At 41.8% G+C, this 27,674-nt stretch overlaps 1 protein-coding gene across 3 annotated transcripts; it reads left to right on the top strand.

Annotated features, from left to right (window-relative positions):
- Positions 1 to 378: 378 nt before the first annotated feature.
- Positions 379 to 27,356, top strand: kdm3b (lysine (K)-specific demethylase 3B). 3 transcript variants are annotated; one of them, XM_085292658.1, is made up of 25 exons: positions 379 to 909; positions 10,256 to 10,414; positions 13,470 to 13,583; positions 13,896 to 14,001; positions 14,781 to 14,905; positions 15,003 to 15,062; positions 15,184 to 15,879; positions 15,994 to 17,191; positions 17,274 to 17,490; positions 17,604 to 17,818; positions 17,912 to 18,064; positions 18,180 to 18,287; positions 18,399 to 18,526; positions 18,626 to 18,923; positions 19,033 to 19,286; positions 19,655 to 19,927; positions 20,090 to 20,261; positions 20,397 to 20,487; positions 20,685 to 20,815; positions 20,917 to 21,036; positions 21,851 to 21,874; positions 24,308 to 24,447; positions 24,682 to 24,858; positions 24,981 to 25,115; positions 26,389 to 27,356. In XM_085292658.1, exons 1-25 carry the CDS (start codon positions 703 to 705, stop codon positions 26,494 to 26,496), a joined length of 5,409 nt encoding a protein of 1,802 aa, XP_085148784.1. In that variant the 5' UTR covers positions 379 to 702; the 3' UTR covers positions 26,497 to 27,356. The 3 variants fall into 3 exon arrangements, with proteins under 3 accessions (XP_085148784.1, XP_085148791.1, XP_085148776.1); XM_085292650.1 differs by having other exon boundaries at positions 380 to 909; positions 18,623 to 18,923; XM_085292665.1 differs by lacking the exon at positions 21,851 to 21,874 and having other exon boundaries at positions 18,623 to 18,923.
- The last annotated feature ends 318 nt before the right edge of the window (positions 27,357 to 27,674 follow it).

Raw genomic sequence — 27,674 nt, 5'->3', positions numbered from 1 at the left:
GAAAAAATAATTTCAATCACAGAAATACATGTATTCATTAGATGACACGTTGTGCGCTTACTCCAAGCTTATTTTCCTGTTTACTGGCAGTATTTTTGTACAATTGAAGACTTAAATTTTAACAACAAATGTATATATGTTATTTTTTGTGATCTTTGTAACAAGCGAATATCCCTGTAAAATAAATCAATAGGTTGTTGAATCAAATTAAATACAAATAATGTAAATAATCGTTTTGATAAAAGTATTTTAACCATTTGCAGTGTAGTTGGGCTGGTCCAGCTATCTCTGGTTAACACTGCGGAAAATCCTGAAAAATAAAGCAGCTATCGTTGAGGTGCTCTGCGGTCCTGTCGCTAGAGGTCGCCGTTTGCGCACACTTTCTCCGTGTCTCCGCAGTGCTGCCGGAATACGAGGAGTGCGTTTGATTGTTGCAGGGCTAAATGGCGGACAGAGCTGGATAGTCGCGTTAACACCGAGGACAAAAACGTTTCGACTGGGTGAATTCCTGGCGTGACCCGGTCCTCAGCCGCGTGTCCCCGGGGTGCAGCGCAATCGTCGAATCGAGCCGTATTGGGCATCGAGCTTAAAGCTGTTTTCCGATCGTACCCTAACCTTAGCTTTCTTGAGTTCCCATCCCAAGCGGAGAAGTTAACACTGTTTATGGTGGCTTACTAGAGGCAGCTAGCCTGTGAGCAAACCATGGAGGACTCTCTTGAATTGATAGGGAAGCGTTTGCTTTTGCTCCTCGACGACGGCAGGTCCGCGAATGGATCCGAGTCGGAGCAGGCTGCCTGGGCCCGGGACTGGCTTCGGGGAACTGTGCGGGCAGTGAGTGTCATCGGCCTGGCCGCCCCGGAGGTTAGCGTCGGGGAGGCGACAACAACAACCACTGCAGCGGGGCTAACGGTCAGTGTTTACATTCAGCTGATGCCGTCCTGCATAGCTAAATACACAACAGTTAACATACATGCACAGCGTACCAGCTGTTTATTATGTGCTCTACATTAGCGAACACATTTTTACCTAGCACCGATGCTACATTTGCTAGTATTTTATGTTAGCTTTTGGACATACTGGTTAGCTCCAAGTCGCAGCCACTGGGGCGCAGCTAAACTCGAGGCCGGGGATTTTTTTTGGCCTTTGCTTTGTTCGCTTTTCAGCTCTCTGACACCCAGCTCCAGTGTTATTCGTTAACTATTTAGCACGAATTTCGAAAGCATCGATACGTTAGAGCTAACTAAGGGTTCATTTCACTGAAACAAATCGCCGGCAGTCACAGAGTAACCGTAAAGGTTGATGAGCTTCCACAGTTGGCTGAGGCATGTCTTGTTAAAGGCCTTACAAGTTCATAAAGGGGCGAACCAGGAATCCCTGCGAGCGTACTCTGCGTCCAGATTATTAAGTATTCACACTGTTGCTCGGGGTGGTAATTAGAATGAATGAATGAAAGTGTAGTGTTGCCGAGCCCAAAAATTGGGAGAGTTTTTGAAAACTGGGTGGCGGTGGTTGACCTACATGACAGCTGCACTTTGTAGTCCAAATGCGGGTTATTACAGTAGCATGCATTTGAATTGACATTAATAGATGTTTATCAAGTAAAGTAAAAATGTAGTTTTAAGAAAAAAAATGTAATCGCTTCCGATGTTTTATCTTTTTGTTTATTAGAAAAAGCAAGCTACAACAAAAAATGTAGCCCTTAGTCCTCTTTTTTTGTTTGCTTTTATCTAAAGAGTAGCAATACTACTTATTGACCTCAGGTGTGCATTTCCTAATTGTGTATTGTTGTTTTTTTTCTTGGGAAATAAATCTTAAACTGAGGAATTTACTTCTTGTGTGAGAACTTGTTCCTGTGCTCTGCCCTTATCGTGCATGTCGATGCATAATTATAAAAACATAATGAAAAACATCTTCTATCCATGTTCGTCTCCTGCTCTGATAACCTGCTCCATCAGTGATAAACAAAACAAAAGGACTTGGACATGTGGTACTGCACACCCTTTTATGCTTTTAAACCTTGCTGTATGTGTCAGGGGTCTGTCCAGCTTGGAGGGTTTATGCCACCGGTGTTTACTTCTCAGAGCCCCACCATCCAGTGAACATGTAAGGACATGTCAGGAAATCTGAGCTTTGAAAAAATAGGTGGGCTAACTGATCAGTCCAAAAACGTGAAAAGCTTGTTTATGTGCTAACCTTTTTAAAGACGTGTAGCTGGCAGGTGTGAGTCAGGGGTCTAGTGAAGAAGATGGAGGATAGATTGGTAGTTGTAATGTTTTTTCTTCTTTGTAGGGCAGCGCTCATCCATGATCTGAAAAAAATCCCACTACAATGATTTTTGGTCAATATTAAGTTAACTTTCCAAAGAGCACAGTGTCTTTTAAACATTGAATTTATCTAAACTTTGAGTGTATTTGAACTAGGGCTACCACGATTAGTCAACTAGTCACGATTATGTCGACTATTGAAATCGTCGACGACTAATTTAATAGTCGACGCATCGTTTGAAGCTTTGTAAGATCACAAAGGACGCAGGAATGAGTAGTAGGATTTAAGAGTGTAATAACGGACTGAAACAGAAGATGGCAGCACTGCATGTACAAGGATGCCAGCTGCCGTTAAACCCCGAAGAAGAAGAAGAAGCTGTGTCCCAGAATTCATAGCGCAGCCCAGCGCAGTTGTCGACAATGGCGGCAGCTAGTTAGTTTTAACTTTACTCTTATTATTCTTTCTAGGTCACAAAATAAACGTTTAACATATTTTCAGGCGAGAATGTAGCTGTGTAAACCTCAAATATCTGCTCAGTTTATCAAGACACCACATATTTTCAAAAGCGCTCCGACGTTTTCGGAGACGTCTGTTACCCACTAGCTCGTTAGCTAGGCGGGGGCAAGGCTAACTAGAGCCGTGAGAACACCGGACTCCCGGCAAATCGTTTTCAAACCCACCGCCGTCTTTCGCTAGTCAGGTTAAACATATATATAAGTCACTTAGATAACTTAAAAATGTTAGTTTGGCTTTCTTTAGTATTTTATTTGTTCCTGAGTAAATCGGTTTGGCTGAGATTAAAGTTATAGTTTTTGCACAGCTAAAACTGTCAAGCAGACAGCTGATTATCAGAAGTGTGAGACGCTGGAGAATATACTCCGGTGTCCTGTTATATTTTAGAAAGCAAGGAGTTTATTAAACTTCACCGAAACAATCTGCAAATTTCATTAAAAATTAATAAACTACCATCTTGTCTTTATTTTTAGTTAGCACAAACACTTCAAGCTGTAAGCTAATGATAGTTATATAAGACCAGATGCTGCTGGTGCAATAAGCTGTACGCTGTACGTCCAATGGATGATGATCTGATTAGTCGACTAATCGCAAAAATAATCGGTGACTAGTCGACTATCAAAATAATCGTTTGTGGCAGCCCTAATTTGAACTGAAACCCAAATAAATAAATTAAAACGTGCTGTGAAGGGACACATTTTATCAGTTAGATCCACACTAGACCATATATGCCCTGTAGCCCTGAACCTTTCTACATATTTCCCACAAGATATGGATATGAGAACATGTTCAATCAGAAGTGTGATCGGACATAAACGTTCTCTTCCTTTTACAAGGTCTGAGCTAAGTCCGATTGAGCCCATTTGCGAATACAGGTAAGGGTCCAGTGACTTCAATATAGGGTCATATGGGCTAGTTGGGGTCATATTTCAACTAACAACTCAAAAACCATTGCCTCCACTGCAGGTGTTCTCTGGGCGTAGACAGCTGACGAGAGGCCCTAGTTGCACCACACAGCTGGAAAACCTGCAAGGAAGTCACTAGTAAAGTAACAGAGAGTCAAGCCTTCCTCAGTTGCAGACAGGGGGTTAGGCCAAGAGCCATCCAACACCTTTAGTGTGTGCTGCTGATGACAGACTGGACCAGGCACCCTGGTAACGTGGAGACAAAGACAGCCGGAGGCAATCGTTAATGATCCTTCCCCAGGTGAACCTGCAGAAACCTTAGTATGGCTTCTCTTTGTTGATCATAGGTACTCTTCCTGTCGTCCCAGCTTGATCTGGACTTGAAGGTACACAAGATTTATTAAATAGGCAGGCAAATGAAATTACAATAATGATCCAGCCACTAAGATGACTGATAGTCGTAGATGCCATACAGAAATTTATGAATTTTTGCTTCTTATCATCTTTAACCGTCTGATATGTTTTATCACACGTGCTTTCTGATTATCTTATCTCATAGATGTCAGTGCAGGCTGTCAGGACCAGATCCTAACAACAAAGAAAGAAGAACGTATGCTCTGGATTCATAAAAAGCAACACCAAATTTAGATTAAGAAGGTTTTGCACCAAGCGGCATTTGGTAGGGTACTCAAAGCTCACTTTGTGGTTGTTCCTTCTTCATTAAATGACATTAGATCCCCTAGGAGCATGGTACTTATATGTGCAGACTTAAAAAGCTAAAACAGTACTAACCACGTTGTTGCAGCTGGTGTTGTGACAAAAGCAGATTGTCAGAATAGTGACAAAAGTGACTAAAATCAAGCAATAAACTAATTTTAGTAAAGTTTCTGCATTCCTGCATTTTAGACCTTTGGCAGTTCATGATTTTAACATATGGCGCTTATTGTATAAATGGAAACAGATGGCCTTTTTGTTGTATCTGGCAGTTTTTCAAAGTCTGTCTGAGAGACTGAGTCTCTTTGCAGTCAGTTTACAAGTGGACAGACTCCTCGCAGTTACCATGAAACTCCAGTGGCTGCGAACCTGCTAGTCCTGGCTGTCCTGTCTTCTGTTTTCCCTACGCACCGGATCGCTTTCCAGGTTGCTGTTGCAGGGGCCCTCTGTCATTCAGATAATTCTCCAGAGAGGATGCTTCTTTTGTCACATGTACTCCAACATCACTGTCTTGGACGGCAGGTGGTGATGCTAGACCTTCAGCTGTGTTGGATGCACTACAAGCTCCAGGGCCACAGTAGTTTGGAGTTGCAGTCTAACACTATGGAGGTGGAGTATAGGTATTTAGTCATTAATGCATATGCACCTGTCTATACAGAGAAACACCAGATTGTGAAGATATCTGATGAAGTTGAGAAGAGACTGGTTTTGGTTGATTTAAATTTTAATTTTTTTAAAGTCATTAATCCTTGACATGTTGGTGATTTTTATTCCTTGTTACCTTTGGAAAAGTAAAACTGAAGAACCATGGAAATCATGGATCACTTACTTGGCACAAATGCTCTCCATATGTGCTGCAGACAAGCGGTTATTACCTGTGATTTATTTGGACCAGTGAAAGCTTTTGACACCGAGATCTGTGGATTTCATAGAGTACTGTATTTGGAAGGCTGCAGATGCATGAGACGAGTGCAGCAAAACCTTAAAATCTGAACAATTACCGTAATTGTCGGGCTATAAGCCGCTACTTTTTGCACAAGCTTTGAACCCTGCGGCTTTTAGTCAGGTGCGGCTTTTCTATGGATTGTCCATGAGCGGATTTGTTTTGTTTGTTCCGCTGTTGTACGGCACTACGTTGCCTGGCGGAAGGATCGGAGTTCAAGAGTGGTATGTTAGTCACATGTCCATCCGCCAGGCAACGTAGTGCCGTACGAAGTAGCGCGAAAAACAAACTTCAAAGTAGCACTACGCGTTCAGCTGGAGGCGTGGATGATGAGTGGCGATAAACTTGCAAAAAGCAAGTTATGCCCAACTCCACCACTGGATTCTGACAGCGTGGGAAAGTGTGAAAACATCCACGATCACCAACGGATTTCGAAGCGCTGGACTGCTGCCTGATGGAGAGGAGGCTCTTCAGAAGGTGTTCGACTCTGACACTGACAATGAGGATTTCTTTGGTTTTGAAAGTGACAACGAAAGAAAGGAGCAGAGAGTGGATGATGAAGCCACCCTGAGCCTGTTCGTTTCCGACACTGGAGGAGAGGACTTTGGTGGTTTTAGTGCGCAGGAAGAAGAGAAAGATGGTGGTGAATGACTGACTTTTCTTCTTGTTAAAGCCGTGTCACTGCACCTGAGCCTAAAAGGTAGTCTGAATCTATTTTTCTGGTGTGCTGTAGGTTATTGTTATGTACTACATTTGTTACTCATTTATGAAGCACAGTACATGTTTTGTACTTGTAATTACCACTACTTGTACACATACCCTAAAAGGTTATGCAAATATGTACCCATAACTTGTTTTTCAAAATATTAATAAAAGTGGTGTGTCTCCAAACAGCCATCTCTTTCCTGACAATTCGATTTGTGCATATTCTCTTACATATGATAAGTCAACATTGAAACACCTGCGGCTTTTAGTCAGGTGCGGCTAATGTATGTACAAAACAGGATTTTCCCCTGCTTTTAGCTTGTGCGGCTAATATTCAGGTGCGCTCTGTAGTCCGGGAAATACGGTACTGTAAAGCTTGATGCCACATGGACAAAGTTAGCAAATCTGTTGCCTTTTGCGTGGGATGTACCAAGGTTTTGGAACGTTTTTCCTTGTTGTTTGAGAATGAATTGTCTTGCACAGTGGCAAACCATCACTACCTGGAGGTTAAGCAGTTTGCTTGGTATTGTCTCTGCAAGTTTGCTGCCTTCAGAGTATATGTCCAGGCATCCAAATAAGTACGGCTACATTTCACCTATAAAATTATAGTTCCCTTTCAGCTGATTCACTCGGTACAACACATAAAGTACGGGATTTCCCTCCGCGTATATTAGAAGAGGAAACCTCTGTTTACGTCTTGACTTGTGATGATATGTGCATGATGACAGGGCTGAGTATTTGCTGCCGAGTTATTTGGGCAATCAATCAAAGCCATTAAGGCTTTGATCTGTGGAAGAAGCAAACAGAGGCACTGCGTGACATCATCGCCAGACGTCATACCAAGCCCAAACTAACTAGATCTCACAGTCCTACTGCTCCTCTGCCGCCGGGCAAGAGCAGCATCCACTGCTGCTGTGGGTGAACCTTCAGTGAGAGCGCAGCCTCCAGCTCGAGTTCCACGCCAGTCGGCTTGGAGCAAAGGTCCACATTCAAGCTCCCGGTGGGACCCAACGCCAAGGATGAAAAAGCCTTAGTAGTTCTAGGTGTGGGATTGAGCGGAGAGGGGCTCCAGTGGCAAAGATACAATAAGAGGCGCAGTCCTAGCATCAGTCCTTGAAGGCGTTGTACTTTCCCAGCACCGTCTCCCAAGCACAAAGCCCCTGCACACAAAATGTCTCAGGTTGTAACTCCCAGTTTGGGTGTGTTAAAACATCAGGTGCCGATGTCACATCAATCTGTCACATCAGTCTAACAGATGCTTATTTTCATGATGCTATACAAATGAACAACAGGCAGTTTTTGAGGTTTGTATTCGAGGGGGCAGCTTACAAGTACCTGGTGCTGCCATTCGGGCTCTTTCATTCTCTCTTGCAAATTAATGATCAAGAAACTGACCTCACAGCCCACTGTTTATCACTGGTGCTAGTTTCAGTCATTATGCAAATGCACTGCTTAAAAGGTTAGGGGAAACCTTTCCTATTAAAACTAAGTCGTTGCCGATCAGTTTCATAGATAGTGTTAATCAATAACATGATGTAATATTCCCACCTCAAGTGTAAACAAATGTGACTAGAAGAAGAGACGGTGGGAGTCTGGAAGACTGGAATCTCCATTAAACAGCTGTAGTCCTTTGTGAGAAGTGGGAGCTCGGGTGTTCTTATGTTTACTTTGTCACTTTGTGTAGCCGATCATTTGAATGTGAACTTTGGCAACGATCAACCATTGTGCATATTTGCGTAAAGTAACAGATGACGGAATAATCATGTCTCTATGAAAATGTTCTTTTTACATTTGTAAAAAAGGTTTTCATTCAAAATCTTTATGTATCCTTCTTTCTTCACTATTCTGTGGGACGAGATTCCTAGTTCCAGAAGCACTGAAGCGTCATCTCAGCATAATACTCCCACCACCATGTTTCACTGGGAGCTTGATGTTCTTTCTCCAAACATAAGCTGAGTGTCTGTGATCAAAAAGCTCTAGTTTCATCTCATGTGGCCAAAGGTCACGCTTCCAGTGTGCATAATGTTTCACCAGGTTGTCCTTGTTCTGTACTGTGTGGCAATCTTTGAATTTCTTGATGACACTTCTCACTCCAGTTCTTGACTCTTGGAGCAGCTTTAATAACTTTGTATATCCAGCTCGTGTTTTGTGAGCATCTACAATTCTTTTTCTCCAAAGAAAAATAGTATGACTACTAGGGCTGCCACAAACTATTATTTTGATAGTCGACTAGTCACCGATTATTTTTGCGATTAGTCGACTAATCAGATCATGCATCAGTTGGACGTAAAACGTACAGCTTATTGCACCAGAATATCTGCTCTTATATAACTATCCTTAGCTTACAGCTTAAAGTGTTTAAGATATGTGCTAACTAAAAATGAAGACAAGATGATAGTTTATTAAATTTTATTTAAATATATTGTTTCGGTGGAGTTTAATGAACTCAGCCATCTGCTCATTGCTATCTTAAATATAACAGGACACCGGAGTATATTCTCCAGCATCTGACACTTCTGATAATCAGCTGTCTGCTTGAACTTTATTCAGCTGTGTAAAAACTATAACTTTAATCTCAGCCTAACCGATTTACTCAGGAACAAATAAAACACTGAAAAAAGCCAAACAATAACATTTTAAGTTATCTAAGTGACTTATATATCATGTTTAACCTGAGTAGCGAAAGACGGAGGTGGGTTCGAAAACTATTTGCTGGGAGTCTCACCGTCTCTAGTGAGCCTTGAACCCCGGCTAGCTATCGAGCTGGTGGGTAACAGACATCTCCAAAAACGTCAGAGTGCTTTTGAAAATATGTGATGTCTTGATAAACCGAGCAGATATTTGAAGTTTGCACAGCTACATTCTCGCCTGAAAATATGTTAAAAGTTTACTTTTTGACCCAGAAAGAATAATAACAGAAATATTAAAACTAAGTAGCTGCCGCCATTGTAGAAAACTGAGCAGGGCCGCGCTATGAATTCTGGGATAGGTTGGGCCACGAAAGATACATCCGACCCATCCTTCAAATCTGGGGAAATGAAGGGCGGATTTGGAGGAGTCTTCGAATTTGAACAGCCTTCGTCGTGTTGCTGTAACGTAATTGGCCTACAAATGCAGGCTCAGGAGTTTGCGGTTCCTGAATTTGAACACAGCCACGATACCAGACACTGCTTCTTCTTCTTCGGGGTTTAACGGCAGCTGGAATCCTTGTACGTGCAGTGCTGCCATCTTCTATTTCAGTTCGTTATTACACTCTTAAATCCTACTACTTATTTCTGCGTCTTTTGGGATCTTAAAAAGCTTCAAACGACACGTCGACTATTAAATTAGTCGTTGACAATTTTGATAGTTGACGTAATCCTGACTAGTCGACTAATCGTGGCAGCCATAATGACTACTATTAAGGCTAATTGTGATGGTAATATCCCGTGTCTGGTTCTGTTTTTGTTTTTCAGAACTAGCAAATACAGTTATGGTTACTGGGGAAAAAGACAAATGAAATTAATACCATTTGGACAGATATGACAGTTTTATTAATCTTGTTCTTGGTATCCACAGCCAGTGCTATTTTTCAAGCAGGGCACATTCATAGTAGAGTAGTACCCAGAACTGCAAGAACTAAAGTGGACTTACCATTTGGTGTTCTTCACTTCTATAGCGAGTGTTGACTGACTCATACTTGTATGGCTGTTATTTACTCTCCAAATCACACATCTTTTTTCAGATTTCTCACTGGGCTGGGCAGCATGGTTTCCACAGATGATGCATAAAGGAGCAGTTACTGAGTAAATGTGCAGATGTTTTTTCACTTAGAGAATCCAAACAGCAGCCCGGGGTTTTGAGGGCTAACCTGAAAACATAACAAAAGATATCTCAAGTTTTCCTCTAGCAGTACTCAGCCTCCTTGAAGTTTAAGTTCAATTAAATGTGGATTTTACATATTTTACACATATTATACATATAGGTTATATAAACCTGTTGGAGCATGCAGTTCACTTAATTCACAAAACCAAAATACAGTTTAACATCCTGTGATGGTAATATATTAATTAACTTTGTATCAAATTTGATATTTTAATACCTTTTTAAGGAATCAGATTTGCTTTGTTTGTTTAGACTTGCGATTTCCTGAAAGTGTTAGAGTCTGCAGTAATTTCACTTGCTTCATCACTTCACAGTCCTTGTGTGTATGTTCTGGTTGATTTTGCAGGTATTTGTGGAGTTTGAGAATGCTTCGCAGCGCTGTTCTTGGGTGCAGGTGTATGACGAGGGGGTGAAAGCTGTGCTGGTAGAAGACTCCATTGTTTGGGCCCGTCGTAGCGACGTTACCGACACAAGCGGAGCCTCGGCACCAGCCTGGCCTGCTCTGGTGAGTGCTCAGCTGGAAACAAGCAAAACCATTAACCACCCAAATAGTCTGGGCTCCAACTGTGAATGAGGAGTAGAGTGAGCTGTACTTAGATCAGATTTATGTTTGGAATGTAAAGTGAATGGAAGTTGGATAACTCTTTTGGTCATTGAAATTCATTTGAAAATAAAGTGTGCACCTGATCCCACACTGGTGTCTCCCGACTCATTGAGAGGAGACAAAGAAAAATTAAAGCGCCATTTACATGTTGCTCACCTTCCACATCCACACTTGGAGTTATTTTAGTCATTGTTGTACGCTCTGCAGTGCACATTTGCATATAAGTATAATAATGTCCAATCTGAAGGTTACCATCACCTCGTACGTGTTTTGAACAGCTAACACTTGCAGCTGGATATTGGCAATGATAGCTTAATTTCAACAATAAAATGAGTCAATTACTATGGAGTTTGATTCAGTGCTTGATGTTTTACTTGCATAAGATCAAAGCATCCATGTTTAATGTAAATGCATAAAGCATGTTATAATTGTATTATTTGTTTCTATATTTCTTTGTGTAATCAGTGTGAGAGTGCTGTTTTCTTATTTATATGAAAATGACTCTGGTCCCAAAATGTTGATGTAATGTATGACAAAGAATTAACAAAAAATGATCTGCACGGTTTGAGTGCAATTGCAAAACATTGTCTACATGCACATTTAAAAAAAAAACAAAAAAACAAGCAAAATGCTTGCATGTGTTCACGCATGGACTCTTAGTACATACGTATACAACTGGCTTAATGATCACCTTGAGGGCAGACAGGAAAGTCAGCACATCATTAACTGCTTATGTTACTTATCTTCCAGATAGTAAACAGAAGTCAACCGAGGCCAGGTCAATGTGCAGTCTGTTTTACCCTTTCATAGACGTTTTGGTTTTGAATTGGCCAGTTTACTTTACTTACTCGCCATTTCATTAGTTACACCTTCTCCAGTGCCTCCAGAACTGTCCCTAATATTTCATGGCATAGATTCAACAAAGTAATGGTGTCATTCCTGAAATATTCTGGTTCCTATTGGTAGTTGCTATAGATGTGTTGGTTACACATTAGAGCTGCATTAAATCATTCTTCAATAATCTTAAAAAATGGTTGATGCATTTTTTTGGTTCAATGCTTTGGGTTAATCCAACAACTTGGTAGCGCTCACTTGTCACCCTGTAAATCACAAATGTGTCACCCACATTTGTGATTTAAAATATTTAAAATGTTTTTACTGCAGGCCAGTAAAAATATACATGGGCCTGTAAAACTCTAGGCTGCTGACATGGACACTGAATTATTGACATCAACTATTACCATTAATTATTACATCTACACCGTTAGAACGTCTGTTTTCTGCAGTAGAAAATATTGCATTTAAAAGCCCAGTTTCAGTTTTAAAAATGTGGACATGCTTGCTTTTCTTCATTGCAGTCATCATTTACAGACACACGAGCACACACACAGAAAACACATACGCCTGAACACCCACCAGATCTACTACGTCCAGGTGATGCAGTACAGTCAGAACTCTTTTTGCCTCCTATTAATGGAAGAACACATTGAAAGAAAGAGTAAAGGCTGTTTTATTCTGTGCCTCAGCTTAGGTCGTGTATATACCTTTTTTTCTTTTTTTAAATTACTGTTACTTTGGATTTAAGAAATATTTTTCTTTAAAATATGATTTTAATATGATATTTAAATACAATGAGAGGTTTGAATTGTTTTGGCAGACGTTGTATTCAGTTAAACTATTAAAACATTGGTTTCCATTTTAGAAATTGCAATTAGTAGTGCAGTTTGAAAGATCAGTTTCCTCTCTTTTGAATATTTATCGTTGCTCATTAATATGACAAAGTAATATTCAGTTAATCAGATAATTGATCGAACACTCGATAACTAAAATAATTGATAGCTGCAGAACTAATGCATACATCTAATGCATCCGTGATGTAAATCTCCTGTTTCACCACATCCCAAAGGTGCTCTATCGGATTGAGATTTGGTGTCTGTCGAGGCCATTTCAATACAGTGAACTCATTGTCATGTTCAGGAAACCAGTTAGACGTGACTTGAGATTTTTTGACATGGTGTGTTATCCTGCTTGAAGCAGCCATCAGAAGATGGTCACACCGTGGGCATAAAAGGAGCTGGTCAGCAACAGTACTCAGGCAGGCTGTGGCATTTAAACGATACTCTGTTACTATAAGATGATTAGAGTATGCCTAGAAAATATCCCCACACCATTAAACCCAACCCAATAGCCTGCAAGGCAGGAATGATCAATGTCTTCATGCTGTTTATGCCAAGTTCTGACCCTGCCGATTGATTTTCCAGCAGAAATTGAGACTCATCAGACCAGGCAACATATTTCCAATCCTTTGGTGAGCCTATGTCAATCGTAGACTCTGTTTCCTGTTCTTAGCTGACAGAAATAAGACCCAAGGGCCTTCTGATGTTGCCCATCTGCGTCAAGGTTCAATGTGTTCTGCATTCAGAGATGCTCTTCTGCATATCTTGGTTCATCAAGTGGGTGTTCAAGTTACTGTTGCCGTTCTATCAAGCAGTCTACAACAGCATGGCGTTTTTACCCAAAGAACTACTGCTCACTGGCAACTTTCTTTTTCAGACCGTTCTCCGTAAGTGCTAGAGATGGTCCTGTGGGTAAATCCCAGTAGATCAGCACTGTCTGAAATACCCAGTCCAGCCTGTCTGACACCAACAACCAATAACCATGCCTTATTCAGTCAGTTGAATGACCATTTTTCCTCCATTCTGATGCTCAGTTTGAACTTAAGGAGGTTGTATTAACCATGTCTGCACACCTAAATGCACAGAGGTGCTGATTATACCAAATATAGTGGCAAGTAACTGGTGGTGGACTATTAGACTGATCTACAAAATTGTATAACATACAAAAAAAATGCATAAATGCATACTTTTGTTACTCCTTTTGGTTGTTGAACTGAATAAACCTAATGTAAGTTCTCGCCCTGTATTTATCTCATTACATGCTCTCGCCTTTTCCACAGACTTTCCGCTCTCTGGTGGACAGAGTTGGTTTAGGATCCTTGGTTCCTGTAGAGTACTTTGGAAACAAGAATTTTGAGTTCCTGCCCGACAACAAAACTGTCCAAAGGTTTGAGGTATACAAAAATTCTAGCGTTTGTTAAAGAAGTTTGTGAACTTGTATATCAAACAGTACCAACAACATTTTGTGATTTAGCGTCTGGTGTTTTCTATTTCATGCAATCATTAAACAGATTGACTATTTATCACTCAGGATACATGTTAATGTCACTGACATGTTTAAATGTAAAACAATTGAATTATTTTCTGTTTTCATTAAGTGCTTCTTACTTAATAATCTAGGGTGAAGCTGCATACATGTTTTGTTCTACATTTCAGCTCTACTGCGAGCGCTGCTTCAGATCAGTTTGGTTTCTGTCCTTTTGCAGGTTGATAAAGATGTTAGACACCCTCTGCTGTTGGAGCAGCCATCTCTGCAGGCTGCCATCTCCAGCTGGCGTACTGACTTTGAACTGCAGGAGATATTCAGGAAGGGTAAGTTTCAACCTTCACCAGTTTCCTTTATCTCGATTTCACATCTGGGACGTGGTACATACCAAAACAATTAAGGGTGTTTGTCACATAATTAAAATTGAAAGGAGTCCTAATCAGTGGCACTTACTTAAGTTAAGCCTATTAATTTCTGGTTATGATTTATTTGATGTTCTTAAACGTGGCGTTTGGGTGGCTTTGTAGTTTAGTGATTTACACAACAGCAACTCAGACAAGCACATTGGCACACAGCTGCTTGGGTTAATTAGCTTCCCACTGACTAGCTAATCGGTGGCATGCAGTCTGTTTTCAGATGACCTCAGATCAGTTTGAACCTCGGCTGAGTAGGTACTAAAAAAGTACCAGGTACCACCACCTACTGGAAAATCCTTAAAGTTGAGTCAAGCCCATCTGACCTCAGTAGGTACTAGTGGAAATGGGCTATAACAGTGCAGACAACTATTCCTATGAAGCGATACCTTTGCTGCAATTTGTTTAGTGCAAATTATAGTGGAAGACCTAAATATTATGCCGCCCTCCTCTGTATTTTTCACATTTTACAAAGTCCTCTATTGGGCTGGTCTCTTTCACAGAGCCGATCTGGCCCTCAGGTTGGACACTGTCACCCGTATTGTTAGAGAAATGAAGGAATTTGAGTTCAGAATAAAAACCATCTGTGTTTTATTTAAAAGCAACATATCTGTCTGGCAGATTTAAATGACATGTGAGGGATGTAGATTTAATTCTCTCAAGTCCTGTTTTCCCATTGTACCTGTCCTCAGGTTCATACACCATTCAAGGACGCAAAGTTCGTGTGTACCAGCCGGAGTTTGAAGAGTGCTGGGCCACTGGACTGGTCTCACAGCACGACCCTATCTCTCACATTATGGAGATTACCTTGGATAAGGTAATGTTTATGTTTTGCCTAAATAAATTCTACTGTTCATGGTGTAAATAAATGTTACTTAATGACTACACTTTTTTTTCTTTTTTTTGCGCTGCAGGGAGAAGAAAATCAGATGGTTGATCCTCGTGTGATACACGTCATGCTGACAGAGGAGGAGGTAGGGTTGTTTCAGTAGTCGATATCCATCAAACTCTCCTCATGCTGTGTGCTGTATGTTTAGTTAATAAGTCATTTGAGATTTAGATTTTTAATTATTTCTGGATATTTTCTGCCTTTAGCTTGGCAAGAATGGGCGGCGAAGGAAGGACAGCGAAACAATGAAAGGAGACAGCGGACGCAGACGCAGGACTGCCTCAGAAGGTGAGGATGACTTGAACTTGAAACGGTTTAAAGGAGCAGCAGATACCGGAGCGGACGCACAAAACTGCGGCGACACCAGCAAAACTGCAGTGGACGCGATGGGGATTTGGGCTGGAGACTCTGGTGAAAGAGTCAGCAGCACAACCAAAAATGGAAGCTCTTCAGATGGAACCTTTCCTCAGGGCCGAGGTTCGCCCCCAACAATTAATTCCTCGCTCCAGATGGACCAGTCAAACGCTAGTTCTCCTCGCTATCCCGGCCACATCAAAGAAAACGGTCGCGCAGTCGCCACGCAGGGAGCAGCAGACTCGACCACCACCATTACACCCACTCCTCCTCCCCTCAAACCAGCCCCTTCCCCCTTTTCCACTGCGTCTTTTCCCTCACTAGGCCAGATGCCAGTCTTGGTTCCTGGAGCACCAGCCCCCAAGGCCTCCTCATCCCCCCAGCTCGAACGAGAGGAGGGCAACCAGGCAGCTTATTCCAAAACAGCTGCTCTTGTTTCCCCAGGACCTGTCACCATTTCTTGGTCACAAGACAGCATTCCCAGTGTTTCGCTTTCAGCTTCTGTGGGTTTTAGCTCTAAAACTTCTAACTGGGGAAGCCAGACGGAGGTAAAACCAATGATGTAACAAGTACCATTAATACTGTACATTTCCAACAAATTGCTCTTTGCAATCTGTTATCTCTATTATTTGACTTAACCGTGTTGTGTTTCTGTTCCTCAGGGATCTAAAACGGCATCAGGCTTTCGTTTGTCCCAAGCTGGACCTACTGCTCCTGTATTTGGAGATGTTACCTCGCAGACCAACGGAGCTCCTACCACTACCACAGCCTCTCAGGATGCTCCCAAGCCTTTTGGCTTCAGTTTTGGTGGAGCAAAGACTGAGGCTCAGCCTAAGCCAGACCAGAACCTGTTTTTCCAGTGCATGTCGCAGAAGTCTGTCACCAGCCTAAATCTAACTGCTGATCAGACCCAATCCAAGGACACCAATTACTTTACTGCAGTGTCTGAGAGCCTGAGTAAAGAGCCTCCAAGCCTTTTCAAGCCAGCAGCCCCCGCTGAAGGGCTGAAAAAGCCTGAGCAGCCTAAAGTGCCTGAGGTCCAGCAAACAGGAAATGGTGTGTTCAACAAATCATCTTCACCCTTTCAGGGCATGGGGGGCTCTCCAGGAGGACGGAGCTCTGGCTTAAATGTGGGTGGTCCAGCAGTGTCCTCTGGAGCCCAAAGTGCTTCTAAAAAGAACAGTAATAATGGAAGTTCAGTAGTTGGCTTAGGGCTGCAGTCTGGTTTTAATTCTGCAGAGAGTCACCAGAACCTTTTTCTACAGAACTCCAAGGAGTCTGCTAATCCATTTTTGGCATACGGGGAAAAATCCTCCCTCACAGCTTTCGTTGGCCTAACTGGGTCCGAGCCACAGTCCATGGGTCCTGCGCTGGACAGCAAGCCGAACCTGTTCACTATGGCAGAGCCACCTAAGGGGATTCTGTCTTCTCCTTTCCCAGCATCGTCAGCAGCTGCTTCAACCAGCACTTCCCCCTCTCCGGCACCAGCCTCATCTCAGACGTTACAAAGTGAAGGGACTGAGACAAAGGAGGTGCAAGATGTTAGCGAGATTTCATCATCCACCTCAGACTGCCCGATGTTTGGAAACGCTGGCCCTGGCGGAATGGAGGAGGTGCCCGTGCCCTTCGACCAGAGTCAGTCTCAGAAGTTTAGCTTGGAAGACAGAGGCCAGTCATCTAAACATGACTCTGAGTCCAGCAGCAACAGTGACCTCTCAGATCTGAGTGATAATGAAGAGGGCCTGGAGAAAGGTCAAATCCCAGGAGGACCTTCTGTTTCTGCCAAGGATGGAGCCATCATGCAGAAAAATAAGGTCCAGGGGGCCGCTAAGAGCCGTCCACGTAACAAGCCTTTCAAAGGTAAGACTTGTCCACTTCTCACTTTTTAAAATGGTGATAAACAAGCTTACCAAGAGAGGTAACACTAAACTCTCTTTTCCAGTGGGTCAGTCTGTACTTAAAGATCAGAGCAAGGTGCGTCGTCTAAAGCAGTCTGGTGAGTCCTTTCTTCAAGATGGCTCCTGCATCAATGTGGCCCCTCACTTGCACAAGTGCCGCGAATGCCGCCTGGAGCGTTATCGGAAATATCGGAATACGGGCGAAGAGAGCGACGACGATGATGATCCGAATGTAGCCTGTCGTTTTTTCCACTTCAGAAGGTATGGATCACGCAGCTTTGTCTTTCTTTATTATTTTATTTATGTATTTCTTTATTTTGAAAAAAAAATGTGTGTTTTGACCTTAATGTTTTACTCTTTTTGCTCGTGACTAGGCTGGCTTTCACTCGTAAAGGTGTGCTGCGTGTGGAAGGTTTCTTAAGTCCCCAGCAGAGTGATTCTATGGCCATGGGACTGTGGCTACCTGTGCCCGCTGTCCATGAGGGCCTCGACCTCGACACATCCAAGTACATCCTGGCCAATGTGGGAGATCAGTTTTGTCAGTTGGTGATGTCTGAGAAGGAGGCCATGATGATGGTGGAGCCTCACCGTAAGTATAAAGACATCTCTCCAAGCTCATGTTTTCGCATTAGAGTTTTGTTTGCCACGAGTCTAATCCGCTTATTTTTTGATTGTCCTGCAGAGAAAGTGGCCTGGAAACGTGCCGTGCGAGGCGTCAGAGAAATGTGCGATGTGTGTGAGACCACCCTGTTCAACATCCACTGGGTCTGTCGTAAATGTGGGTTTGGAGTGTGTCTGGACTGCTACCGGCTTCGCAGGAACAGGCCAAGGGAGGGTGAGTCACTGGAGTGATATTAGAGTAACTTTAGGGCTGTTTAGTGTGTCTTATTTTATTCCTTATTTAGCTTATTGTGTTGGAAATACATGGTTGACTTTATTCTTTCCTTCAGATGTAGACGAAACTCCGGAGGATGAAGTTTTCTCTTGGTTGAAGTGTGCCAAAGGCCAACCTCACGAGCCACAAAACCTCATGCCTACACAAATTATACCTGGAACAGGTAACATGTACATTATGATCAACTCCCCCATCGCAGGAACATTAAATGTTACCCGTGATCAAATATTGCTACAGTAAAAGGTGTGATGATCGTACTGTCCTTCTCTTCCAGCTCTTTACAATATAGGAGACATGGTGCACTCAGCAAGAGGCAAGTGGGGTATTAAAGCCAACTGTCCCTGTGCCAATCGACACACTAAGCCTCTAGTGCGCCCTACTGCCCCAAATGGGATTTCACAGGTACAGTTTTACAACTTTACGAGCTTTCTTTTCTCATGTCTACACTTTGAAAGCTCCTAAACTGACGACTCTGCTATCTTGTTATGTGTGTCTCAGCAGTCCACACCGGGCAGTGGGGGTGTCCTCGCAGGTGCAACCTCTGGTACTGGCATCACTCCAAAATCAGAGGGAGAAACATCAGCAATCAAAACAGAAACCACACAGACACCAGTATCGTCAGACAGTGGGGGTGGAGAAAGTGTGGGCAGTACCAGTACCTCCACCAGTGGTACGTCCTCCCCCTGTAACCTCACACAGTCCTCTGTCAAGGAGTCGCGCTCATCAGGAGAAGGCAACAGCTCTGCTCTGCACTGGCTGGCAGACTTGGCCACACAGAAAGCCAAGGATGACACAAAGGGTAAGTAAGAAGTGGGTTACAAGTGTTGAGTGTGTAAAATCTTAGTGCATGAAAAAGATTACATCAACTGATCTGAATAACATCGTTCCTTCCTCCCATCTTTCTCCAGAATCCGGTTCGCTTCGCTCCATAATGAGTCGAGACAGTCGACCTCCCTTCGGCCTGGACTCCCTCAGTGCTCTTTCAAAGCCTTCTGCTTCTAGCCCTAAGCTATTTAACAGCCTTTTACTGGGCTCCAGCATGGCCCAGTCTAAACCTGAGGGATCCAGTCTCCGGGACCTGCTCAACTCCGGACCAGGAAAACTGCCCCAAGGCCCTGGAGAGAGTGGGGTACCATTCCCCTCTGTTTTTACCTCAGCAGGCGTAAGTAAAATGTTTTCATTTTTCCATATGATGATACAGTATTGATCAATTTTTTTCAAACGCATGTATCAACACAAAAACTTCAGCTAAGTTTCTGAACTTGAAATTATACTTCAAGTCCATTTAAATATGGAAATTTAGATGCTGAAAACAGGAATACTATTTGTTGTATTTCAAGCAAGCAAGCAACAGATTTCTGAAGTGCACAAGTTGTGGAGTAAATCATTAAAAAATTACCACCATCTACTGATTCTTTGTAAGTTTTAGTGTATAAACTACTGAGACTGTACTCCTTCAACAATAGTATCGGCTAGCTACGAATAAAACTACATTGTTGGGTAACCCAAAATCTTTATGTGACCTGACAGAGTGACAAGCTGAAGAGCAGCCTTCCAAACTTCCTGGATCACATCATCGCCTCAGTTGTGGAGACCAAGAAGGCCGAGGGCCGTCGCACCGGGGCCTCTGAAGGCGGAGAACTCGGAGCGCTAGGGTCTCGCAAAGACGGCGTAATGGGCCTTAGCGTTTTGGAGCCACATACCTCACACTCCTGGCTCTGTGATGGCCGACTCCTTTGCCTACAGGATCCCAGCAACAGCAACAACTGGAAGATCTTCAGAGAGTGCTGGAAGCAGGGACAGGTAGGAATTATGATTAGCATAACTTCATCTTTCATCCAATTCTTTGATTTTTGTGTTAAAATTATGCGGAGATGGATGTTACTGAGCTATGGGTTGAAATTTTATTGCATTGATTAATGTAACTCACCCACTACTGTCTGATTACCTCTGCTTTGTGGCCAGCCTGTGTTGGTGTCAGGGATACATAAACGTCTGAAGACTGAGTTGTGGCGGCCTGATGCTTTCAGCGAGGAGTTTGGAGACCAGGACGTAGACCTGGTCAATTGTAGAAATTGTGCTATTATCTCTGATGTAAAGGTGCGAGAGTTCTGGGATGGCTTTGAGGTTATTTCCAGTGAGTATCCAAACTCTCTTTTTCCTCAATTATTTTATTTGTTACTTGGATCCATGAGATCACCAATTATTGTATCTAGCATGTTTTTCTCTGATGCTGGACAGATGTCACTAAATGTGTTTTTTATGAATGCAGAGCGACTGCAAGATGCCGATGGCCTGCCCATGGTGTTAAAATTAAAGGACTGGCCTCCAGGTGAAGACTTCAGGGACATGATGCCCACAAGGTGAGGAACACAAACATTTCCAGAGAAAGCGTTTCAGTGATGTTCTGCGGTTGTTCGCTCATACACATAGAGGACATAGAGGAGCTAACTGATTTTATCTCTTCTTTGTATTTTCATGCTTTGCAGCTGTAAATTCTGCCTGTTTGTATTTATGTAAGGTCTGTTATTGATGGGAATGTCTCTTGTACCTTTCCCAGGTTCGACAATTTAATGGACAACCTCCCTTTGCCCGAGTACACAAAAAGAGACGGTCGTCTAAATCTCGCTTCGCGCCTCCCTAACTTTTTTGTGCGTCCTGACCTTGGACCGAAGATGTACAACGCTTATGGTAAGAACAACATCTGATGGAATTATTTTGTCTTTCTCTCCTTATGTGCGATATAATTTATTCATCTCGCTTCACTCTTTTCCCTCTATTTTAACCTGCAGGCTTAATATCGACTGAAGACCGGAAGGTGGGAACCACTAACCTCCACCTGGATGTGTCTGATGCGGTCAACGTCATGGTCTATGTTGGCATCCCTCACGGAGAAAACAACCAGGAGGAAGGTTGGTAGACTTAAACACACTTTGTCTCCTTTTTTTACGGTCTTGCTTTCTGTCTTCAACAAACTCATTGAATATCAGGATTGTTTAATTTAACCGATTTCCAATAAAATGAACCAAATAGGAGCTAAAAATTTTACCTCTGTGGTCTCTCCGTAAATGGAAGAGAGTCACATTGGTGCTCCGACGCTGTTGCCTCTGCTGCTCATTTGATTTAAGAAGGGACAGTGTACATTAGCTGGTATGACTCCATCATGTAAATAACCCCGAACATCCAGATTTAACACTACAGGTCAGATATCTGGAGTCTCTGTCAGATTTATGGCTTAAAAGTAAACGTGCAAAACCATATAAGCAAAGAGAAACTTAATCAGCTATAATAATAAGTGGGAATAAGCTTTGAATGTCAGGGTTTTGTTTTATTTTCCAGGCTTGTGACAGTGAGATTTACACGTATATCTGTTCCTGATAGTAAAAATGTGTTACTGTAATATATGAATGTTTTTGAAATCCATCCTGACTTCCAAAAACACAAATTTTTGTAATGTGAGAGTATTTCTGTAACATTATTACACACCTTGCACACTAAAGCCATATTATCCTGTGAAGCATTAAGTGGAGTACAAGTTAACGAACTTTCTTCTTGAAACACTTCATCACTCATTCCTCACTTTATCGCTCTTGAACAACCCAGTTTTTCCACAAGCTCATCCTAAACATTATAGCTACACTGTTTTAGTTGTCTTGGCTTGGACTCTGATAAGACCCTTCAGTGGGTCTTGCTCATTTACATTGTGGCAAAATTTCTCATTCACAGAGGCAGAAATCTCTGGACGCAAAGGTCTGTAGACTTTCAGTTGTATAAATTGAGTAGCATGCCCTTCTTCTTGACTAACTCCCCTTCTTCACTCCTCCACTCCATCCTTCTGTTATCTGTGCAGTAGGGGCCAGAGCACTGGGAACCGTCTGCTAGTTTCTGCTGCTGCATTTTTGTACGCTTTTTTCCAGATTTCTGTGTAAATACACGCTTTATTAAACTAAGTAACCACATATGGCATTTAAATTTTCCGCATTGCTGCTCTCTGGAGATCCGTGTTTTTTGTTTTATTTTCCTTCTGTGTATTTTCAGTGTTGGGTTAGATAAATGTGACACATTTGGTTGGAGATTTGGTAGTTTTGGGTGCACTGTGCTCTGGTCCTTACCCTGTGGGAGAAAAGTTTGAATGAAGGGCATCTAGATTTGGCATTACCTGTTCCCCTCTGCAGGCTTCTTTTCACTCATCTGAGTGACTCTCATGCTCCTGCACACACGCAATTAGGGATAAGTAGGAAATGTAGGAAACTACATTTTCCTGTAGTGTGCTTATCTAATATTCTTAATTAGTTAATGAGGTTTTAAACTTATACAAAGACATAAGTGAGTAGTAGAGGGAAGAGATTTGTTATGCTTTATTGAGCAAAGTTAGCAAAAAAGAACATTAGGAATAGAACCTCCACATCCAGCTGGTGATTTATCTTTCAAAAGTTAATTATGCTGAAATTACTACTTTCTTTTTAAGTTGTATATATTTTTCACCCTTTCCACTTCCTGGGTCACCACCAGGAAGTGGAAAGGGTGCAGTCAGGAAAGCCACTCTGTGCAGGATAAAACTGGATGGGTTATTGTGCTTTAGTTTCCCAGCTTTTTCAATGTTCAGTGGAAAAGTTTAGGAAGAATCAGCCGGATGTTTCTTTTCATTTTGAAGCATTAAACCACCTAAAACCTTTATTAGGATTTATTTTATTGCACTGTGATTACAGTCCAAAGAATATTACTCTAATGAGCACATCATTATTAGTAAGTCGGTTTAAGACAAATCCTTAGTATCCTTCCTTTTATACATAAAGACCCCAACAACATAAACATAAAAGGACTGTTGTAGCCTAGGAGCTGAACTTATAGCTGTAAAGAAGTTATTTATGATGGACTAGAGAAAAAAACTGCAGTCGTACACGGGCACGTTTATTACAGCTGAATGCAAACACGTTTAGATTTCAATGAGGAACTTTGACCACAGCCAGGTTTTTGGTGAGGGAAAGATGAAAGTCCACTGACGTGACGGATTTTATTACACGCGTTTGTTTCGATTTGTGTTAATGAATCAAAGGTCTGTCAGTATTATGGCGAGAGTCCAGTGGACTCTTATTAAGGCAGTAGTTTTAGCTGCTGTGTAAGTCAGCAGTAGGCTGTGAATGTTTATGTGTCATAAATGTGATTGTGTAGTCTGCAGCTTGTCCTGTCCTGTGCCCCAGTAGTTCTCAGCTGGTCTGACCATAGGATCTACATTTTCAGTAGCGACATATTTCCAAAAAAAGTAGTTAGGAAATGTACAAGGCTTTCATGCATTAGAAACATAGTTTATTAAATATAATAATAATAAAGATTTGGATCTCAATAATATGAATGCTTAAGCCGCATTTATATTAATTACCGTATTTTCTCAAGTGAAAACCTTTATTCAGCTAAAAGGAGCGCCTCCAATAATGCCTGGGGGACGTGATCAGCATGAAGAAATTAGCCTGTCTGGGTTCTCTTGTATTATTGTATGCCTTTAGAATCAAAGTGTTTTTGTGCACTGCAACACTAAAGGGCTTTTAATTAGAAGTACAATAATGCACTAACTTTAAAAAAGTATTCCTACTGAGACAAGACCAAAAATATCTTTTTAAAAAAACAAACAAGACATTAGAAAGTAAACCTGCCTCTTGATACAGACCTGCTTCAGCAGTTGAGGTACATAAAAGTCATGGTCAGTATTTGAGGAAATACGGTGGTTACAGTTCATTGAAAACCCATGAGCACACAGGCCTGCTGCTTGGCATGCTTGTGTCATGGAAGATGCAGATTCTGAGCTTTTAGTGCACTTCAGAATAAAACTCTTACAGCATTGATGTCCTCTTAGGTCATTTGTCACCAGTTGAGAACTACATCCCTGCACCGTTTCTGCCAAGAAAAAGTCTGTGATGGATGTATATGAATGAAATTGTTCTATTTAAAGAAAAAATATGTAAATTTAGCACTTCCAATCACTGTCCCAGCACTTAGCTTAGTCATTCATGGAAATGGAATAGAGTAAAACACGGTAGTGTTTAAAGTGCTGTGGAAAAATTTAACAATCACAGTGCAAAAGCTAATTTAAAAAGGCCACTAAAAGTCAAATAAACTAACTTCTCTTACAGCTGTTATAGAGACAGTGCTGATTACAACTGTTGTTTGTTTATGTTTGGTCTCCAGAGGTCTTGACCACCATTGAGGAAGGCGATGTGGATGAAATGACGAAGAGGAGGGTGCACGAGGGAAAGGAGAAGCCTGGAGCTCTCTGGCACATCTATGCTGCCAAGGACGCAGAGAAAATCAGGGAGCTGCTTCGCAAGGTCAGCAAGCCGGCAGATCTGTTTCAGGCTGGCTTGTCACTAGCTGTAGCCGTAACATTTTGTAACCATAAACTGTGAGGACAGGATTGTCATTGGATAAATAAAATTGGGGTAGAACGATAGCTTGATTTCTGCAGAAGATGATTAAAGTTCACAAACAAAAATTAGCCAGTCGGGGAACTTTACTTAAAAGCTCATTCTTTCTAAGCAATGGCTTGTCCTGACCTTTCGCAGGTGGGAGAAGAACAAGGTCAAGAGAACCCGCCAGATCACGACCCGATTCATGACCAGAGCTGGTACCTGGACCAGGTGCTCCGCCGCAGGCTCTACGAAGAATATGGCGTCCAGGGTTGGGCCATTGTACAGTTCTTAGGAGATGCTGTATTTATCCCTGCTGGAGCTCCCCACCAGGTCAGACTGTTTTTATATGAAAAGTGGAGCTGTACACATACCCTGTGATTCAACAGACCTGCCTGTTTTTTGTGATTTTTCTCACACCTCCATGAACACATTTGTCCTTTCTGCACACTCAGGTGCACAACCTGTACAGCTGTATCAAGGTGGCGGAGGACTTTGTGTCTCCCGAGCATGTGAGGCACTGTTTCAGGCTGACCCAGGAGTTCAGACACCTGTCCACTACTCACACAAACCATGAAGATAAACTCCAGGTGGGTGTGTTTTTCCTCTCAGTGTGTAGTTTTATGTCTTATTTGGATGGTTTATACTAGAGGACGATGTTTGCTTGTGTCGCTTGAAGCTGTAGGCTATAGTTTACTTAACTCTGTGTTCACAGTTTTATGATCTTTTTATTGGAACAAAGAGTTTATTAGTTGCTGACAGTTATTTAAAAACTATAAAATTAAGATTGGTTACCAGTATGTCATCTATAAACTGGGGCTGAAGCCTGAGAAGCATTATAAAGTGTTAAAAATTGAAGGGTTTAAAGAAACAGGCACAATTTATATTGTTCACCTTTCATACACTCTTGTGTCTGTTTTGTTAACCCTTGTGTATATATATACACACTCAGCAGACACTTCATTAGTTACACCTGGCTGGTAATGGGGTTGTCTTTAGATTAGTTTTAATTTTTCATGGCATAGATTCAACAAGGTGCTGGAAACATTCCTCAGATTTTCATTCACATTGACATGACAGCATCACACAGTTTCTACATCCATGATGGGAATCTTCTGTTCTACCACATCAGGTGCTCTATTGGATTGGGATCTGTTAACTGTGGAGGTTGTTTGAGTGCAGTGAACTCTTGGTCATGTTTGAAAAACCTGTTTGAGATGATTAGTGCTTTGTGAGATTGTTTCAGTGTTGCTCACCTAGTACTGAGTGGCTTAAAGTTGGATGGATCCATGTTTTCATGCTCTTTGAAATTCTGACTTTTTCAGACCCGTTCCCTGTAAGCTCAGGAGATTGTTGTGTGGGAAAATCCCAGCAGATAAATGTTTAAAGTCACCTAAATCACCTTTCTTGCCCATTCAGATACTCAGTTTGACCATGTCTACACACGTAGCTCCACTGAATTACTGCCATGTAATTGGCTGATTGGATATTTGCATAAACCAGCAGCTGAACAGGTGTAACAAAGTGATCAGTGAGTGTATACACTGTTACAAAGGTGGATGTTTATATTAGAGGCCATTCTTCACTATAACGCAGCAGCATGTTTATAGAGTTCTCACTGGGAAAAGCTGATTGTTCTGTCTCTGTTTTATAGTCAAACACAGCACAGCGTGTGTTTACATATAACAATGCTATGTTTTTGTTAAATAAAAGGAAAAGCACGATGATACTGTTCAAAGTAAGATAATAAAAACTTTTTTTTTTCTCACAGCAGCATTGAAAAGTTATCATTTCTTATCGGTGTGAGGTGTTTTGTGTCTGGTGTTGTCTCACCACTGTTTTGTTGTATTTTTTTACCCTCAGGTGAAGAACATCATCTATCACGCAGTGAAGGACGCCATTGGGACGCTGAAGGCCCACGAATCCAAACTAACGCGCCCTTACTCGTCTCCTCAAACCGCTGGCCTCTGAAGACCACTCCACTACATGCACACAGCGCATACATTTCATACCTACATAAACAAGTACCAGCTGCACAGCGCAGAGTACAGAGATAGTGTAGGTTGTTTTGAGGGCAGTGAAGGTTTGAGTGTGGGAAGACTGTACATTTGATTAGATGGGGAGGGATGAATCAGCGCTTCGATGAAGGAAGTCCTTTATCGCTGTTACACAGTACGCTCAAACTTGTCTAGTTGTTTTCCTTTTTTTTTTTTTTTTTTCTGATTTTGGTTAACTCTGTATTTAAGGTCAGTGTGTTTGTTCTGTTTTCATTGTACATGTAAGATGTGAGAGTAAGGGAGGTAAAAGCTGACGTGCCTTTGAAGCAGAGGTTCAGCTACAATATAAGCAACTGACAAAAATGTGAGTACTGGGCTAACTTTCCTATTTTGATGACATTGATATTATCTTTCTTCAATAGGAGCGAGGTTAACCTGTTTTTTGTAGATTTTTTTTTTTCTGTTTAAGTTTTTAAACAGCTGATTGTTTCTGCCCTCTGTGGCTGAAATGAATTTGTGAAAACAGCCAGTCAAGGGAAGCAGACCAAAGTTTTGTATTTTTAGTTTTCTTATTTCACTTTTAGAGTAAGAAGTCTTTTTTTTTTTTTTTTTTTATATACACCACAAGGTAATAATTGGTTGGGTGGGGCTTCAAAGGAGGGCAGTTTTTTTTCACTTGTCTTTGTCATGTGGGCTGAATGAACTGCAGACTTCCAACATGGTTCAAGAATCACAATTGCAGCTGAACAGAACTACTGGCCATTAACATTGTATCAATATATATATTGATCTAGCAGTCTGTTTGATTTTTCACAATAAAATTTACAAAAACTGCTGCTTCTCTGATCTTTTTTTTTTTTTTTTTTTTTTTTTAACCCATAAAGCCTCTACCCATGCACCGCTAAGATGTAGATGGTATTAAAATACAAGTTTGCTGGTATCTGATTGCCTGTTTGGTCAAACATCCCAAAACAGAGATGCAGTTCGCAGTTATGTTGTGCTCTGCAAAAGTCTTGAGTCACCCATTTCTTTATAATTTGCTGGGAAAATGTAAATTGGGTGCAGTGATACTAAGTATTCTTCAGGAATACTTCTCCAGGCTTCTTAAACAACATTCAGAGATGCCTTTTTTTTCGTTCTCTGTCATGATGA

The sequence above is a fragment of the Mchenga conophoros genome, linkage group LG2, assembly GCF_057382185.1.
Source record: "Mchenga conophoros isolate Kocher_MC1m ecotype Shallow Benthic linkage group LG2, M_conophoros_male_GT1.1, whole genome shotgun sequence".
NCBI lineage: Eukaryota > Metazoa > Chordata > Actinopteri > Cichliformes > Cichlidae > Mchenga > Mchenga conophoros.
This window is presented reverse-complemented; position numbering and strand designations above follow the sequence as displayed.

Coding starts and splice junctions, on each gene's coding strand:
- kdm3b (XM_085292650.1), top strand. CDS start 703: ATGGAGGACTCTCTTGAATTGATAGGGAAGCGTTTGCTTTTGCTCCTC. Junction 17,491..17,603: donor CGTTTTTTCCACTTCAGAAG/GTATGGATCACG, acceptor GCTCGTGACTAG/GCTGGCTTTCACTCGTAAAG. Junction 20,488..20,684: donor AGGGACATGATGCCCACAAG/GTGAGGAACACA, acceptor TACCTTTCCCAG/GTTCGACAATTTAATGGACA.